This window comes from Indicator indicator, chromosome 20 (assembly GCF_027791375.1).
Source record: "Indicator indicator isolate 239-I01 chromosome 20, UM_Iind_1.1, whole genome shotgun sequence".
In the NCBI taxonomy this organism is placed as follows: domain Eukaryota; kingdom Metazoa; phylum Chordata; class Aves; order Piciformes; family Indicatoridae; genus Indicator; species Indicator indicator.
The window spans coordinates 4,718,598-4,738,235 of NC_072029.1; the positions used below are offsets into that span (position 1 = coordinate 4,718,598).

Below are 19,638 nucleotides of genomic sequence, written 5' to 3' on the forward strand. Positions count from 1 at the left end.
AGGTTGGAAAGGACCTCCAGAGATCATCCAGTCCAACCCCCCTGCCAAAGCAGGAACACTCAAGGTAGTCCTCACAGGAATGCATCCAGGTGGGTTTGGAATGTGTCCAGAGAAGGAGACTCCACAACCTCTCTGGGCAGCTCTGTCACCCTCACTGGAAAGAAGTTTCTCCTCATGTTGAGGTGAAATCTATGTTCAAGTTTGTATCCATTGTTCCTTGTCTTATTCCTGTGCACCACTGAGAAGAGCTTGGCCCCCCCCACCTGACAGCCAGCCCTCAGCTATTGATAGACATTGATCAGATCCCCTCTCAGCCTTCTCTTCTCCAGACTAAACAGCCCCAGGGCTCTCAGTCTCTCTTCACAGGGGAGATGCTCAAGTCCCCTAAGCATCCTCATGGCTCTCCATTGGACTCTCTCCAGCAGGTCTCTGTCTCTCTTGAACTGGGGAGCCCAGAACTGGACACAGGATTGCAGCTGTGGTCTCAGCAGGGCAGAGCAGAGGGGGAGCAGAACCTCCCTAGCCCTGCTGGCCACACTTTTCTTGCTGCACCCCAGGATCCCATTGGCTCTCTTGGCCATGAGGGCACATTGCTGTCCCATGCAGAACTTGCTGTCCACCAGCACTTCAAGGTCTTTCTCCATGGAACTGATCTGCAACCTCATTCTAAAGAATTTTTTCCTAATCTCCAGTCTCAAACTCCCCTCTTCCAGCTCTAATCCATTCCCTCTCATCCTCTCACTACAAGCCCTTGTCAAAAGTCCCTTTCCAGCTTTCTCACAGTCCCCTTTCCCTGTCCTTACCACCTATCACATCAGCTCTCTGTATGACTTTTTGCCTTCTAATCCACAAGCTGAGATCTGCTTGCTTCATTTCCTTGAGACTTTCAGCATGCTGAGCTTCCTGTTGGCACCAGGATCCTGGTCTGACCTTTTTCACTCTTCTTGTTATTGATTCCTTAGCTTTGGAGAACAACCAATCAAAAACCAGATTGCCAGATCCTCAAAAAATGACATGTCTCATCTGACCCAAGCCTGGGGCACTGACGATAGACAAAGCTTTTCATATCTAAATTGGGGTGGTTGTTTTTTTTTTTTTTGTAGCTTCACACTTTCATTGGGCCTGTTGCAACAAAGCTAAAAGACAGCAAACACAATCTCACTGTGGCCAGACTCAAGGAGAGCAGCAGCATACAAACCAGAAGGGGTCAGGGGTTTCTTCTCTACAAAATGACTTGATTTACAACACTTAGTCCTGTCCTGGCTTTGAAGCTGTAAAATTGCTGTAGCAAGACACATAACCATGGTCATCAAGGGGAATTGAAGACCATATCAGAGAATCACAGAATGGTAGAGGTTGGAAAGGACCTCTATAGATCATCCAATCCAATCTCCCTGCCAAAGCAGCATCACCTAGGACAGGTCACACAGGAACACATCCAGGTGGGGTTGGAAAGTCTCCAAAGAAGGAGACTCCACAACCTCTCTGGGCAGCTTGCTCCAGGACTCCATCACCCTCACAGTAAATAAGTTTTCCCTCATGCTGACATGGAATTTCCAGTTGATATCCATTGCCCTTTGTGCTCTCACAGGTCACCACTGGAAAGAGCCTGGCCCCTTCTTCTTGGCATCCACTCTTCAGATATTTGTAAACATCAATAAGATCTCCTCTCAGTCTTCTCTGCCCCAGGTCTCTCAGCCTTTCCTCATCACACAGATGTTCCAGTCCCTTCAGCATCCTTGTAACCTCTGTTGGACACTCTCTAGTATATCCACATCCCTCTTCTGACTTTTGCCCTCATCATAACATCTCCTAAACATCCTATCAGAAATAAGCTGGTCTGGGAATCTGAAAGTGCATTTCCAGCATTGTTGATTTGCTTTCCTTGCTCACTGTCATGCAATAGTGAACCAAGGGTGCAACTTATCAATAATCTTGCTGGCAGTTTTAATTTTGTACATTTGTAATTGTAAAGAAAAGTGCAGGCAAACCTCATGAAGTTTAATAAAGACAAGGTCAGGGTCCTGTGTCTGGGGAGGAATAACAGCAGGCACCAGTACAGGTCAGGAGCTGCCCGGCTGGAAAGCAGCTCCATGGAGAAAGACCTTGGAGTACTGGTGGGCATGTTGCATGGGACAGCAATGTGCCCTTGTGGCCAAGAGAGCCAATGGGATCCTGGGGTGCAGCAAGAAAAGTGTGGCCAGCAGGGCTAGGGAGGTTCTGCTCCCCCTCTGCTCTGCCCTGCTGAGACCACAGCTGCAATCCTGTGTCCAGTTCTGGGCTCCCCAGTTCAAGAGAGACAGAGACCTGCTGGAGAGAGTCCAATGGAGAGCCATGAGGATGCTTAGGGGACTTGAGCATCTCCCCAGTGAAGAGAGACTGAGAGCCCTGGGGCTGTTTAGTCTGGAGAAGAGAAGGTCTGAGAGGGCCTCCTCCTGTCACTCCATGCCTTTGTCAAAAGTCCCTCTCCACCTTTCCTTCAAACATTGAAAGGCTGCTTTTAGGTCTCCTGGGAGCCTTCTCTTCTGAATACTGAACAGCCCCAACTCCCTCAGGCTGTCTTCATAGCAGAGGTGCTCCAGCCCTCTGAACCTGCTATGACAGTTCCATTTCCTCTTGTCCACGTCATTCTACACACATTATCGTGAATGTGAATCATCCTTTCAGATAAACAGCAGGTATAACCTGGAACCCAGGAGGTTCCACCTCAACATGAGAAGAAAATTCTTTACTGTGAGGGTGCTGGAGCCCTGGAGCAGGCTGCCCAGAGAAGTTGCAGAGTCTCCTTCTCTGGAGACATTCAAAGCCAATCTGGATGTGCCCCTGTGTGACCTGCTCTAGGTGATCCTACCCTGGCAGGAGGGTCAGACTCAAAGATCTCCAGAGGTCCCTTCTAGCCTCTAACATTCTGTGATTCTGTGAATTTTTCCCTCCTCCAATGTATTTAGTGGCCTTAGGCACCATAATACTACTTGCTTTGAGCATCCTGAGGAAGCTCATGGGCAGCCTTTTGTATCTGCAGGTGAAATTCCTTCCCAAGAGCAAACAAAATTTGTTAGATCCACGGTTTGTGCCAGATCCCACACCTATCTTTTAATTAAATCTGGCCTTTTAAATGACACACTCTGTGAGGAGCATTCCCTGTTGTTCATACATTTCCAAAGAACCTTATTGTGAAAGGACATCTAACTTGCCTGGGTAGAAAGCTTCTGTCTCGTTTTTGCCTCCTAAGATTGTTCTATAAGAATCACAAGCTGTGTTTTGTAATTTCTGCATTTTGCAGTGCTGAGTATGGCTGAGTTCTGGTTCTAGTGAGAACTTCTAAGAGATTGTATTTCATAGATTCAGAGAATTGTTCGGGTTGGAAGGGACCTCAAGGATCATCCAGTTCCAACCCCCCTGCCATGGCCAGGGACACCTCACACTACATCAGATTGCTCACAGCCACATCCAGCCAGGCTTTAAAAACCTCCAGGGATGAGACTTCCACTACCTCCCTGGGCAACCTGTTTCCTTCTTAGAGGTTGTACATCATCTAGAAGATTGTTTATTGGCTTGGAGCAGAGTGGCTGGAAAGCTGCCCAGCAGAAAAGGACCTGGGCATGCTGGTTGACAGACTGCTGAATATGAGCCAGCAGTGTGCTCAGGTGGCCAAGAAGGCCATCAGCATCCTGGGCTGGATCAGGAGTAGTGTGGGCAGCAGGAGCAGGGAAGTGCTTGTGCCCCTGTACTGAGTGCTGGTGAGCCTGCACCTTGAATACTGGGTTCAATTTTGGGCTCCTCACTCCAAGAAGGATATTGAGGTGCTGGAGCATGTCCAGAGATAGGCAACAAAGCTGGTGAGGGGTCTGGAGCACAGCACTATGAGGAGAGGCTGAGGGAGCTGGGGGTGTTTAGCCTGGAGAAGAGGAGGCTCAGGGGAGACCTCATTGCTCTCTACAACTACCTGAAGGGAGGTTGTAGCCAGGAGGGGGTTGGGCTCTTCTCCCAGGCAACCAGCACCAGAACAAGAGGACACAGTCTCAAGCTGCACCAGGGGAGGTTTAGGCTCGAGGTGAGGAGAAAATTCTTCACAGAAAGAGTAATTGGCCATGGGATGTGCTGCCCAGGGAGGTGGTGGAGTCACCTTCCCTGGAGGTGTTTGAAATGAGCCTGGATGAGGCACTTAGTGCCATGGTTTAGTTGGTTAGATGGTGTTGGGTGATAGGTTGGACTTGCTGATCTTGAAGGTCTTTTCCAACCTGGTTAATTCTGTGATTCTGTGATTATATTATGACATGACAACCTTATTATTTTTTTTGAGCTTGGATGTGGCACTTGGAGCCATGGTTTAGTTGTCAGGAGGTGTTAGGTATTAGGTAATAGCTTGGACTTGATGACCTCTGAGGTCTTTTCCAACCTGGTTGATTCTGTGATTCTGTTTAGTCTGTTTCTGTGCAGAAACAAAAGTGAGTAGGTAACAGCAAGTTCTCTGGCAGCCATCATCAACACAGTCCTTTGGTAGGATTTAGTGAGCCAAAGGCCAAACCAGTTCTATTTGTCTCTTAAAAACTACTGAGAAGATTATATGGCTCTTTGCTGCATCCATCCAAATTGTCCCTCACTGAAAAGTGATATCCTGTGTGTGCTTCTCCCTTTTTCCAGCACTGCCATTTCCTTTGGCTTAGGGATGTGCACAGCGTGCAGTCAGTACTTACTGCTTCATCTCACATGCCTCCTGTGCTAGCTTCTTGTGGTGTCCTTCCTTGTGGTTTGCAGGATATGCTGCACTTCCACAGGGAAACCAAATAAGTGGCTGTGATAAACCATTAGCATTTTGTTCTGCCATAATAATTGTTTTAATATTTTTGGTTGGTTGATTTATGAGAATCTGATCCCCCAGGATGTACTCTAAGAGGGAAAAGATGGATTCCAAAAGATGATTTACAAGGATATGTGCTGTGGCCTCTCAACTTTGGTCTAGGAAAAAGTCAACAGTTTAATTTAACACTTTAACAGCTTAATTTAACTGATTCTTGTTAATCTGGTAAATTTCTATCCTGATCTAAAGTTTGGTTCTTATCATAAGCTATGGAATTCTTCTTTCTCTTTTTGTGTTCTGTGTTCTCTATTATTTTGTCTTGGTTTGGGGCCTGGGTTTTTTTGTTGGCTGTATTCTCTTCTTTGTGGGAAAGGAATGGATTGTCAGCTTTTGACTTGCAGCTTATTTGTACAGTCTTCAGACCCCACGAGTTTATGGAGAGCAGAGTGTAATGAAAGCCATAAGTCACTGGCTCAAGAAATGAGCAAGAGTGCTGGAGATCAGGAAATATTTTTGTCACTTCTGCTCCTGTTTAAAAAACCTACCCTGTACCCTCAATTTTCATAGCTCTGTGCTGTTCCTTTATCATAGGATCAGAGGATGTTAGGGGTGGGAAGGGACCTCTGGAGATCTTCCAGTCCAACTCCCCTGCCAGAGCAGGACCATAGAATCCAGCACAGGTCACACAGGAACACATCCAGGTGGGCTTTGAAAGGCTCCAGAGAAGGAGACTCCACAACCTCTCTGGGCAACCTGTTCCAGGGCTCTGGGACCCTCACACTGAAGTTCTTCCTCATGTTGAGGTGGAACCTCCTGTGCTGGAGTTTCCATCCATTGCCCCTTGTCCTGCCCCAGGGCACAAGAGAGCAGAGGCTGTCCCTGTCCCTTCCTTCCTGACCCCCAGCCCTCAGCTATTGATAGACATTGATCAGATCCCCTCTCAGTCTTCTCCTCTCCAGACTGCACACCCCCAGGGCTCTCAGCCTCTCCTCCCCAGGCACTGCTCCAGTCCCTTCAGCATACTTATAGCCCTCCCTTGGTCTCTCCAGCAGATCCCTGTCCCTCCCCAGAACTGGATGCAATATTCCAGGTGGGGCTTTACCAGGGCAGAGACGGGGGAGGAGAACCTCCTTGGATGTGCTGGACACACTCCTCTGAATGCACCCCAGGATCCCATTGGCCTTCTTGGCCACCAGGGCACATTGCTGTCCCATGCAGAACTTGTTGTCCACCAGCACTCCCAGGTCCTTCTCCACAGGGCTGCTCTCCAGCAGATCCCCTCCCAACCTGTCCTGCTGCAGTTTATTCTTCCTTCCCAGGTGCAGGACTCTGCACTTCTCCTTGTTGAACCTTCTTAGGTTCCTCTCTGCCCAGCTCTCAGTCTGTCCAAGTCTCACTGAATGGCCTCACTGCCTTCAGGTGTCTCAGCCAAGCCTCCCAGTTTGGTATCATCAGCAAACTTGCTGAGTAAACTCTGTTTGTCTGTCTGTCCCCTCATCAATGTCATTGATGATGATGTTGATCAGGACTGGACCCAGCACTGATCCCTGGGGGACTCCACTAGTTACAGCTCTGCAGCTGGCCTTGGCACCAGCACTTTCTTTGCACTATCAGTCATGCCACCCTGTAGCCCAACAGTCCATACCTGTATGGATATTTTCTATGATGTTAAATTATATGGAGAGCTGAGCAACTAATGAATTGTTCAGTTCAGTGGATAAAGCAAAGCTCTGGAAGAAGGTCAGGTCAATTAAAAAACCAACCCACATTTGTGGCTTTTTCATTAAGTGAAAAGTTTCTGTCTGGTCAACAGTTCTTGTAGACGTTGAAATGTTTTCTTTTCCTTTTGGCTATCGTAGCTCCCTTCAAATTTTTCATTGCATATTCAGAAATAAGCTTAGTGCTTATCAAAAGCACTTGAAGCCCTTTTAATTTCTCTCATTTCCATTGTGCAGCAAATCCCCATGTGGGTATCAGAGGTATTTCAGTGGTTTCCACCTCTTGACATTTTCCTACGTGGAATGAAATAATTTTGCTTGCTGAGGCTCACTGATCCATTTTAATATTGTGGCTTCTCAAAGATAACTGCAGAGTAACACAGTCAGCAAAAGACAACTGAATTTTTTCTTTCTATATCATTTTTTATTCCAATTTGTTATTAGAAGAAAGAGGCAGGAAATAAAATTTACCATATTTCCTCGTGTATCTTTTTTTTTTTTCCCCTCTTGGAAGAGTTATTCAGTTTGGATTTTCATGGAAATTTGAGAGTTAGACTACTGGGAGATAAATATAAAATAAAAAAAAAATTACATGCTATTTATAATCAACCACCTTCAGGTTATCTTTCTACTCACTGGAGACCAAAGTGCAGCTGAGGAATATGATCAGCCAAAAAGCCAGATATTTTCACACAAGCAATACATGCAATGAAACCAGATGCAATCAACATTTCTCATTTCATCTGAAATGTCAGCTGCTGTCTAGGTGTCAGTTGAAGAAAACATCAGGACTGGAGAGAATTGGAAAGCTTATATGGAAATGCTCTTCATAAACCACAGGCTACAGTGCAAAGCGTAGAAAATACAGAGCAATCCATAGGCCATAGTTCTCCAAAACACCTCCTTAGGGCAAAACCTTCCCAAATCCCCCTCCAAACCAGGCCAAAATCCCAGGTCTGAATGCCCCTCTCCCTACTAAACGTCTCTGCAGTTACCAATTCAGCTCTGCAGCTCCAGGGTGAGCCAGGCCACTCCAGACCCAAACAGGCAACATGAGCAAGGTTGGAATGAGGTGGGGATTGTTCTCCTCTCCCTGTAGACAGAATGAGAGGCAATGACCTGAAATTCTGCCATGGGAGGTTTAGGTTGGAGATTAGGAAAATTTTCTTTGCTGCAAGAGCGGTCAGGGATTGGAAGAGGATGCAGGGAGGTGGTGAAGTCACTGTTCCTGGAGGTATTCAAGAAACATAAGGGCATGGCACTTTGGGACATGGTTTAATGGCCATGGTGGTGTTAGGTTGAAGGCTGGACCTATCTTAGAGGTCTCATGATTCTATGATTCTAATGATGTGTTACAGCTTTAGTCAGATTTAAAGGAAAAAACCCTAAACACATTGCAATGAACAGAGTCAAAATACCCTCTCCCAAATGTCTTTTTGCACACCTCAGAGCTCCAGGCTATGAACCAATCTTGGGTTAACAGGAGTGAATCTTGCCTTTGGGATTAGCAGAGCTGTTTCAACTAGTGCAAATTGGAATTGTGCGCCCAGTGCGTTGAGCTGAAAGATAATTTATGGCAGTTCCTTTCTATCCTGACAGTTCAGAACTGACTGAATCTCTGTGCTTGCTGGCTGTGGCTCCAGTGCTTTACATGCAAGTTACTCAGCTGCTCTCCTTTCACACCGTGATTTTCACTCACTTTCAGGGATGATCCAAAAGTGGTGCTGTAAAACAGGTCATGGAATCATTTAGGTTGGAAATGACCTTCAAGGATCATCAGGCCCAACCATTAACCCTACTCTACCAAGTCCATCACTAAGCCATATCCCCAAGCATCACATCTGCAGGGCTTTTAAACCACACCCAGGGATGGTGACTCCAACAGCATACAGGAAATTTCTGAGCAGTTCACAATCTCAGAACAGAAGCTTCTCTAAACTTTAGAAAAGTCAAACAGCTTAGAATAGCCCTAAAAGTTTATGCCATAGACAAGCAGTGATTTTTCTCACTTTAAAATGTATTTATTTTGCAAATGTTGTCCTGCAATCGCAAGGGGAGCAAAGCCTTTATCTTGACTGCTTTTCAATGGGTCAGGGAACTCTTTTTTTTCACAGAAGGTGCACAACAAGCATCCTAGGGAAACAGCCATGTGGATGGTAAAGTAAACTTTCCTCCAGGGTAAACATCTCATCTTGGAAGTTTTGGGCAAGGCCAATACAATTGTTTACAAAGGCCTGCAATGACAGTATGAGAGGCAATGACATCAAACTAGAGCAGGGCAGATTGAGAATGGATGTGAGGACCAAGTTCTGCACCATGAGGGTGGTGGAACAGGTTGCCCAGGAGGGTGGTTGAGACCTCATCCCTGGAGGTATTCAAGGTGAGGCTAGACAGGGCTCTGGGCAGCCTGATCTAGTGGGGGATGTTCCTGCTGACTGCAGAGGGGGTTGGACTGGATGAGCTTTGGTGGTCCCTTCCAACCCAGACCATTCCATGACTCTATGAACAGTCTAGACACATGTAATGCACCATTAAAAGAAGCAGTAAATCACTGAAGTCCTGCTGCATAATGGCTAAACAAATATAAAAGAGCATCCTTTGATTGAATTACAATATTGATTGAAGTGTCCTTTTGGTTTCAGTTGGAGAGAATCCCAGGGAGTGCCCTGCCAGCACTGATTTTATGTGTGGGAATGAGAAATGCTTAGAGTCTCGGTTCGTCTGTGACTACAAACCTGACTGTGAAGACCTCTCTGATGAAGCTGACTGCAGTAAGTATCTCTGTCTTTTAATGGAATCTCCACTTAAAACTGTGACTTTGAATTCCATGGCACCATCCAGGTGAATTCACAGAGCTGCTCAGAAGGTAACAAGTAGGTTCATGCTCCTCCAGCACAGAAGGTCTGACATTTTCAAATAAGAATCATAGAAATGTTTTGGTTGGGAAAGACTTTTAAAATCAACCAGTCCAACCATTCTCTAACTCTACCAGGTCTGGTGCTAGCCCCCATCCCTCAGCACCACATCTCTGCCTCTTTTAAACCCCTCCACAGATGGGGATTCAACCACCTCCCTGGGCAGCCTGTGCCAGTCTTTGAGAACCTTTCAGTGAAGAAGTTTCTTCTCATATCCAACCTAACTTCCTCTGGTGCAGCTGAGGTCATTCCCTCATCCTATTACTTGTTACCGGGGAGGACAGACTGACAGACCTGGCTCCAACCTCCTTTCAGGGAGTTGTAGAGAGTGACAAGTTCTCCTATCAGCCTCCTTTTCACCAAGCTAAAGAATTCTCTTTCCCTCAGCTGCTCCTCACCAGCCCTGTTCTCCAGACCTTTCAGCAGCTTTGTCACCCTTCTCTGGACCTGCTCCAGCACCTCAATGTCACTTGTAGTGAGGGCCCCAAAACTGCACCCAGGACTCAAAGTGTGACCTCACCAGTGCCAAGTACAGGCAGGCAACCTCTGCCCTGGTCCTGCTTGGCACACTCTTCCTGATACAGGAAACAGCAACAGACAGCAGCAAAATTCACATAAAGGAGTTTCCATGGGAAAGCCTTAAAGGTCCTTAAAGATATTTGCTGCAAAAAGCAGTCAAATTACTCAAACCAAAGATTAAATATTAAAAGGAAAGCCCCAACCCCATCCTAAGGACTAACCACACATTTAAGGAACAAAATCCATGGGTTGCAATATAAGTGAACTCTCAGAAGGAATGTAAACTCATTTAGTATCTTGTCAGTGTTGAATGAGAAAGCCTAGCAAGCAAACCAATGCACAGTGCCATAGATAGCAGACACGGTTCTGCTATGAAAAGTGATTCTTTCAAAAGCAGCTTTGCTTTCAGATTAATCCTGGCTTTGTGACCAGAGTTGTGTCTCTGCTGTGTGCCCATTGTGCTTTGCTCTTGCTGCTGCTGTGGCGAGGAGAGCCACGGCAAGAGAATACTGCCCTGGTACAGAGCAGGTGGGGACAGCCCTGTCTGCCTACAAGCAGGCAGTGCAGTGACAGGGAATACACAGACAGAATTTGTCTGTAGATATTCACTGTCAGTGCAGTTTCACAGAATCACAGAATGTTAGGGGCTGGAAAGGACCTCCAAAGCTCATCCAGTCCAACCCCCCTGCCAGAGCAGGAGCACCTAGACCAGGTCACACAGGAACACATCCAGGCAGGATTTTAGTATCTCCAGAGAGGGAGACTCCACAACCCCCCTGGGCAGCCGGTCCCACGGCTCTGGCAACCTCACAGGGAAAAAATTCTTCCTCCTGTTTCCGTGGAACTTCCTATGGCTCAGCTTCCACCACTGCCCCTTGTGCTGGCATTGGGCATCACCCAGCAGAGCCTGGCTCCAGCCTCTGGGCACTCCCCCTGCACATCTTTATCACCAGCAATGAGGTCACCCTCAGGCTCCTCCTCTCCAGGCTACAGAGCCCTCAGCCCCCTCAGGCTCTCCTCATAAGGAAGATGTTTGAGATGTAAGGACACAGCTCAGTTTTGAGAATCTGGATCAAGTTCAAATTCAAACCTGAAATGCAAAACCAGTAAAGCAGTGTTGTCTTTCTTCTAATTCCATGACTTTATTTACACTCACTGTCCAGACCAGAATTCTGGAATAGGAAGCTTAAACAGTTTGTATTTACAGTTCAGTAATAGGCAGGGTGCACCAACAAAAGTGTGTCCAGCGGGTCTAGGGAGGTTCTCCTGCCTTGCTGAGACCACACCTGCAGTACTGTGTCCAGTTTGAGGCTCCCCAGTTCAAGAGAGACAGGGAACTGCTGGATAGAGTCCAATGGAGAGCCGTGAGGGTGATGAAGGGACTGCAACATCTCTGCTGTGAAGAGAGGCTGAGAGCCCTGGGGGTGTTCAGTCTGGAGAAGAGAAGGCTCAGAGGGGATCTGATCAATGTCTATCAATATCTAAGGGGTGGGTGTCAAGATGAAGGTGCCAGGCTCTTGTTCATGGTGCCCAGTGACAGGACAAGGAACAACAGGAAGTTCCATCTCAACATGAGGAGAAACTTCTTTAGCGCACCCTTCTTCAGTGTGCTGGAGCCTGGAGCAGGCTGCCCAGAGAGGTTGTGGAGTCTCCTTTTCTGGAGACTTTCCAACCCCACCTGGATGTGTTTCTGTGTGACCTGCCCTGGGTGCTCCTGCTCTGGCAGGGGGGTTGGACTGGATGATCTCTGGAGGTCCCTTCCAACTTGTAAAAGTCTATGATTTTATGATTCTAATTCTTAATCCTCAAGCTGGAGGGCCAAATTCTGCCATAATACAGGATATGATCAAGAGTAACCTTGGCAAATGCATCACAAGCATTAATTCGATGCTGAGACTGTATTGAAGTCCAAGTACTCCTCTGAAACAAACCAACATTTGGTGATGCCTTGATAAAACAAAAGCATTTTCTCTTGCATGGTGTTGCAAAATGCTTTGACTGGACAGGAATAAAAACATAAGGACCCTTTATTGGGTGATGTAAATGATATTGTTTCAGCCAGACAGCAGAGTAACAACCTGGAATACATATGAGGTTGTCACTGTAGGAGATTTAACTTGAAGTTTCTCCCTCTTTATTGTTTTCATAAAAGTTAAATAACACCAGCTGAAGCTGGTGGCTCTGTTTCTGCTTCCTACTTCTTGTTCCAGTGAATCTTGTGAGTCATCATCATGGAAATTAATCTACACTGAGGAAAAATTTAAAGGACTAACTTTGCTTTTCAAGTAGATTCCGAAGAAAGCCAGATTTTTAAACATACAACCAGCATTTCTTGTATATAATACTGATGTTTCTTTGAGGAGTTAGACAAAGTGCAGTAAAATGCTCTCTAAGCTCAGCTCTGTGACATGTTAGAGACCTAACAGAGACACAGTGAGTCAGAATTGTTGTCCAAACTCAACTGCTCTGTGAAGATACTCAGAAAAAAACATCAAGGCACTTGATTCATTCTGCAAATATTGTTTCAGGAGGTAGTAGCTTCACTGGGGGAGGGGTGTCCTGTGTTGTCTGGAAGGAGTGTGAAACATCACCTCTCTTTTCTTAGTCAAAGAGAGTCATAGAATTGTTTCAATTGGAAAAGCCATCTAAGATCAATGAGTCCAACTTTCAACCTAACACCATGGCCATTAAACCACGTCCCAAAGTGCCATGATCATGCTTCTCTTGATCACCTCCAGGGATGGGGACTCCACCACCTCCCTGGGCAGCCTCTTCCAATCCATGAACTCTTGCAGCAAAGAATTTTTTCCTAATCTCCAACCTAAACCCACCAATTTCAGGTCATTTCCTCTTGTTCTATCACCTGAGACTAGGGATAAGAAACCAACTCCCACCTCACTGCAACCTCTTTTCAGGGAGCTGTAGCGAGCAATGAGGTCTCTCCCTAGCCTCCTCTTCTCCAGACTAAACACCCCCAGTTCCCTCAGCTGCTCCTCCCCAGCCCTGTTCTGCAGACCCCTCACTAGCCTTGTGATCCTTCTCTGGACACACTCCAGCATCTCAATGTCTTTCCTGTGGTGAGGGGCTCAAAACTGAACCCAGGACTCAAGGTGTGGCCTCACCAGCTCTGAGTACAGGGCATGATCATTTCCCTCATCCTGCTGCTCACACTATTGCTGATCCAGGTCAGGATGCTGTTGGCCTTCTTGGCCATCTGAGCAAATAACTGAGATGGAAACATTTTGGGTCTTGAACAATGTTGAACTCCGGTAAAGCCACACAGTCTTTGCTGTCCTACAGAAATGCTCTTCCAAGGGAAGGCAGAAAAGCAAAACTGATATTCAGTGTAAATAAATCCAGTGAGATATCCTTCTATTGTGGATGGAGAGGCTGCAATTGTGGCAAAATGTTTTCACTGGTCTTTAGTCTTGTTTTTGCTGCAGAAGTGACAAAAAGTCAGGCTACAAATGGAGGAGAGATACTGCAGTCTGGCATGCAGGGTAGCCAGATAAGCCTCAGGTACAATATTTCCCTATCTGCTACATGTTAGTTTCAACAAATGAGGCCTCACATTTTGGATAAAAAACACCTTTTCCCTGAGCATATATCTTATAGATGGGAATAAACAACCCTGACAGGCACATTATGCCTTCTAGATACAGAAACTTCATTTTTCAATGAGCAAGCAACGGGAGCTGCTTAATCAGAAAGAACAGCAGAGTGGGCACAGAGAAAGCCCTTCACAGTCCAACCAGCCCCAGCACAGAGATTCAGTAACTTTGCAAAGGACCTCTAAGATCATCTAGTCCAACCTTCTTCCCAACACCTCCATCATCGTTAGACCATGACTCAGTGCCTCATCTACTCAGTTTTTGACCACCTTTGGGAATGGTGACTCCCCCACCTCCCTGGGCAGCCTTTTGCAGTGCCTGATTACTCTTTCAGTAAAGAAATTGTTCCTAATACCCAACCTAAATCTCCCCTGGTACAGCTTGTCACTTGGCACATCTCTTGTCCTATTATTAGTTATTTGGGAGAAGAGACCAACCTCTGCCTTGCTCCAATCTCCTTTCAGAGAATTGTAGAGAGCAGTGAGGTCTCCCCTCAGCCTCCTCATCTTCAGGCTAAACCCCAGTTCCCTCAGCCTCTTCTCTCCAGCCCTGTTCTCCAGACCCTTCACCAGCTTTGTTGCCCTTCACTGGGTCTGCTCCAGCACCTCAATGTCTTATACTGCAGTGCCCAAAACTGAGCCAAATACTCAAGGTGTGGCCTCAGTGGTGCCCAGTACCTTATTCCTGCTGGCCATACTCTCTGATCCAGGCCAGGGTGCTGGTGGCCTTCTTGGCTACCTGGGCACACTGTTGACACCACCAGGTCCTTTTCTGCCAGGCAGCTTCTCAGCCACTCTGCCTCTGTAGTGTTGCATGGAGTTGTTGTAACCCAACTGTGAGTCCTGGCACTTGGCCCTGACCTTAATCCCTTAGTCCAACTTTTCCAGATCTCTCTGTGGAGCCTTCCAACCCTCAAGCAGATCAACACTCCTGCTTAATTTCATGTTGCCTGCAAACTTACTGAAGGTGCACTCAATCCCCTCACCTAAATTGTCGATCAAGATGTTAAACAGGACTTGCCCCAGCACTGAGCCCTGGGGAGCACCACTGGTAACCACCTAAGTGGTTATGGCTGCATCTGTCTGCAGTTTTCTCCTTCCCTCTGAGCTCAGGCTCTGAACTGATTTCACGTTCCACTAGAGTTTTAGAGCAGTGTAGCTCCAAAGAAGTAAATGGACCATAATGTCCTCAGCAGCAATTCTTCTGGGCAGGTTTTGCAACAGAACCTGGGTGAAATGAGTTGTATCCTCCTAGGCTGCTGGACTGCCTGCCTGCCTGCCTGCCTTCCTTGCTTCCTTCCTTCTGAGTTCCTTCTAAGTTCCTTCCAAGTTTCTTCCTTCCTTCCTGTAGAGTTCCTTCCTTCCTTCTGAGTTCCTTCCTGTATAGTTCCTTCCTTCCGAGTTCCTTCCTTCTGAATTCCTTCCTTCCTTCTGAGTTCCAAGTTCCTTCCTTCCGAGTTCCTTCCTTCCGAGTTCCTTCCTTCCGAGTTCCTTCCTTCCTTCTGAGTTCCTTCCTTCCTTCTGAGTTCCTTCCTTCCTTCTGAGTTCCTTCCTTCCTTCTGAGTTCCAAGTTCCTTCCTTCCGAGTTCCTTCCTTCCGAGTTCCTTCCTTCCTTCCGAGTTCCTTCCTTCCTTCCGAGTTCCTTCCTTCCTTCCTTCCGAGTTCCTTCCTTCCTTCTGAGTTCCTTCCAGCTCACAGAAATTACTTCCTCTATAACTTCTTTAACCCAGTTGGGCAAATCTTGCAATGTTTTCCTTCTCTTTCAGCAAGGCACTGGAAGTAGTACTGAGGTGAAAAACAGCACATGTGAAAGGTTTTGTGCATCTCAGCCACTTATAGACCAGGATTTGATTAATAGCAAACCTCAGTGCTGGAGAACCAGCTGGAGGAGTGTTTGAATGATGAAATAAAAGCAAATTTTTAGGCAAGTGGAACAAGTGGCTTCTCAAACTGGCTCTGTTTAGCCAGAAAATAATAATACCCAGCAGGTGCAGAAATGTCACAGAATGGTCTGGGTCAGAAGGGACCTCCAAAGCTCATCCAGTCCAACCCCCCTGCACTCAGCAGGGACATCCCCAACTAGATCAGGTTGCCCAGAGCCCTGTCCAGCCTCACCTTGACGATCTCCAGGGATGGAGCCTCAACCACCTCCCTGGGCAACCTGTTCCAGTGTTCCACCATCCTCGTGGTACAGAACTTGTTCCTCACATCCAATCTCAATCTGCTCTGCTCTGGTTTGAAGCCATTGCCCTCATCCTGTCCCTGCAGGCCTTTGCAAACAGTCTCTCTGCAGCCTTCTTGTAGCCCCTTTCAAATATTAGGTCTCCCTGGAGCCTTCTCTTCTCCAGGCTGAACACCCCCAGCTCCCTCAGCCTGTCCTCGTAGTAGAGAAGCTCCAATTCCCTGATCATTTTTGTGTTCCTCCTCTGGACCTGCTCCATCAGGTCCAGGGCTCCAGAGCTGTTGGGTGCCTCTGTCTACTCTGTAAATACCACTCATAAATATTTATTAATACCTGCCTTCTCAATGCATTGTTAGGATATTAGGGTAAAATTTCTGAAGTCAGGTAGTGTGTACTATGAGTAATTTAAATTCCAAATGCATCTGGACTGCACAAGAACTGCACAAGAAAATGGTGCCTGCTCTTTCAATTAACAGGTTCCCTTCTCTGCCCTACCTGCATGTCAGGCTGTTTGGTGGAGAGTTAGACTTTATTAGGTTTACATGATGCTTGTAATGCACCATCCCTGCGGGTGCTGAATGCATTTGTGTAGTCCTTTCATCATTCCCAAAGGCCATGCTGTGAAAAGCATGTGCTGAAGCACCTTGCCTATCAGGATGTCAGGGAGTGCTGCAGTTCCAAATCTGCTTCCAAGTTCTCCTCCTGCATCTGCAATGTGGTGCAGGGTCCTGGGAAGAACAAGCTGCAGCTTCAGTGTCTTCTGCTTCATTGGGCTTGGCAGAAATAATGGTCCTTGGAGAGAGAGTTAACTGAGCAGTACCAGAGCCTGCTTCTGACCTTGTGTCAGAGCCTGGTTTAGAGTCATGGAATAGAATCATAGAATGGTTTCAGTTGGAAAAGACCTTTAAGCTCATCCAGTCCAACCATTCTCGAACTCTACCCAGTCTGGTGCTAAACTATGGCCCTCAACACCACATCTCTGCCTCTTGGAAACACCTTCAGGCATGGGGATTCAACACCTCCCTGGGCAGCCTGTGGCAGTGCTTGAGAACCCTTTCAGGGAAGAAGTTTCTTCTCATCCCTACCCTAACTCTGCCCTGGGGCAACTTGAGGCCATTTCCCCTCATCCTATCACTTGTAACTAGGGAGAAGAGACCTACAAGTCACTATTTTGTCCTCAAGACTTACATGGGCATGTATCTGTAATAGAGTTTCAGGCTGTTTATACCTGCTAAGGGGACTGAAGAGTGAATTGTTTCTTTCCTCACTAATTGCCATATGTCAGGAGAGGGACCACAGAGAATCCCTGCATTGGCCAGAGGGAATCCTTTCCATTCCCATTGCCTTGTCCATATAAGAGCTGGGATGATAATTGCCTTCTCTCTGTATTTTCAGGTTATTACACAAGCATTCCTGGAAGCTGTAACTTTGAAACACAAGATCAAGAATGGACCTCTGCATGTGGATTAACACAAGACCCTACTGACGATTTTGACTGGAATATTATCAACAGTGCTGTCACAGGACAAGTGGGTCCTGATACTGACCATACACCAGGTATGGGCATGTGTCCTACCTCACTTTTGGGAAAGGGAATTATTCACTGAACTAAAAAAAAATAATAAATTACCTCCATAGGTTAGTGCCAAGATAACAGCAAATCTCAGAGTAACCAGCTGACCTGGGCAGCCTGATCCAGTTGGAGATGTCCCTGCTTACTGCAGGACAAGATGACCTTTGAGGGTCCCTTCCAAGCCATTGCAGTCTGTGAATCTGTGAATCCATCTGTGGTCACATCATGATAAGCAATCAGCACAGCTCTCAAAGCAGTTCCAACAAGCATTTGAAATGTTGGAGTTTATACTTGGAGTCATAGATTCATAGAATGGTTTGGGTTGGAAGGGACCTTAAAGATCATTCAGTTCCAACACCCCCTGCCATGGGCAGGGACATCTCTCACCAGCCCAAATTGCTCAAGGCCTCATCCAACTTGGCCTTGAACAGCACCAGGGACGGGGCATCCACAACCTCTCTGGGCAACCTGTGCCAATGTCTCAACCACCCTTGTATTAAAGGACTTCTTCCTAAGATCCAGTCTAAATTCACCCTCTGCCAGCTTCAATCCATTCTCCCTAGTCCTATCACCATAAGTCCTTGTCAAAAGTCCCTCCCCAGCTCTCCTGTAGCCCCCTTCAGGTACTGGAAGGCTGCTCTAAAATCTCCCTGGAGACTTCTTTTCTCCAGGCTGAGCAGCCCCAACTCTCTCAGCCTGTCCTTGTAGGAGAGGTGCTCCAGCTCTCTGATCCTCTGGACATCCTCTGGACTCTCTCCAGCAGTTCCAGGTCCTTCTTGTGTTGGGTCCCCATAGCTGGACGTAGTGAGGTGTTGGGTCCCCATAGCTGGACATAGTGAGGTCTCCCCAGAGCAGAGCAGAGGGGCAGGATCCTCTCTCTCCATCTCTGGCCATGCTGCTTTGGATGCAGCCCAGGCTGCCATTGGCCTCCTGTGCCAGTGCCCATTGCTGGCTTCTGTCCAGCTTCTCCCCCACCAGCACCAACAAGTCCTTTCCTGCAGGGCTGATAATTATTGGGTCTTCAACTACTAAGTTGAAGAGTAGGCAATGTGGTTTTCTTGGCCCACAAGATAACCTCATAACAAGCCTCATGGCTCAGATGTGTTCCATAGTGCATGACAGGGAATTTTCCTGGGTAAGAGCTATCAGTAAAGGTGCTCCTGACTCCTGCAATGCCAACCTTCAGACTGCTCCTTAGAGTCTGCAAGTGCTGATGCTTGCAATATGTTTTAAATCTATTATTCAGATACAAATCAAGTAGTTCCACAGCAGAAAACAAATAAAAGCCAAGAAAAAAGAAAAGATAGTGAGTGCTGAGGAAGGATCTCTGAATATTAAATATATAAATAATAAAACATATTAAAATATATCAATATTAGAATATGTTTAAAATATTAATGTGTCAACTGTCTCTGGTTTAAGGAGTGAGACAGGTGCTCTTCGCCTCTTCCTAGAGGAGTAAAGGAAGTGCTCCACACTGGATGGAAAGTTGGAAGCTTGAATGGAAGTGCTATGCGTAACGACATCCAGCAGTACACAAGCAGATAAAATACACAAATCCAGAGTCCACCTTGGCCATGCTTCTCAAAAAAACTCCTCCTTAGACCAAAGGTTTCCATAAACTCCCTCCAAACCAGGCCAAAAGAGCAACAAGGCTGGGGAGGGGTCTGGAGCACAGCCTTATGAGTGGCAGCTGAGGAGGCTGGGGGTGTTTAGCCTGGAGAAGAGGAGGCTCAGGGGTGACCTTATTGCCATCTACAACTACCTGAAGGGAGGCTGTAGCCAGGTGGGGTTTGGTCCCTTCTTCCAGGCAAGCAGTGACAGAAGGAGAGGACACAGTCTCAAGCTGTGCCAGGGGAGGTTTGGGCTGGATGTGAGGAAGAAATTCTTCCCAGGAAGAGAGATTGGCCACGCACATCCACAACTTACCTTGGTTCTGCCTCTACATTGTGGATGTGTGTGACAGAAGATATCAGTAGCTGTGTGTGTGTAAAAATGCTTCTTCTCTGAAAGATAAAGCAGTGTTGAAAAGCTCTCAATGGTTTTTATCTTTTTTTTAAGGTAAAGGACAGCATTTTCTGTATGTAAACTCATCCAGCCAGAAGGAAGGAAGCAGAGCCAGGATAATTACCACCAAACTCTTCCCAGCTAGCCTTGGGATCTGTAGGGTTCGGTTCTGGTTCTGGATGTTTGCTTCTAGGCAAACTGGAGTCTTAAAGGTAAGAGAGAAAGCATTTTTGCTATAGCATGAAGAAGCAAAATCTCAGAGCTTGTAGGAGCAGTTCTCCAGCACAACCTCTCTGCAGCTACAGCTCTATGC

The 19,638-nt window shown here is 46.8% G+C and overlaps 1 protein-coding gene across 1 annotated transcript in view; it reads left to right on the forward strand.

The window, feature by feature from the left end:
* MALRD1 (MAM and LDL receptor class A domain containing 1) overlaps window positions 1–19,638 on the forward strand; it is a 195,545-nt gene that overhangs the window by 112,125 nt on the left and 63,782 nt on the right. The window contains 3 exon segments of the mRNA XM_054389960.1: window positions 9,162–9,290; window positions 17,141–17,302; window positions 19,380–19,537. Coding sequence (XP_054245935.1) covers window positions 9,162–9,290; window positions 17,141–17,302; window positions 19,380–19,537 — 449 coding nt within the window.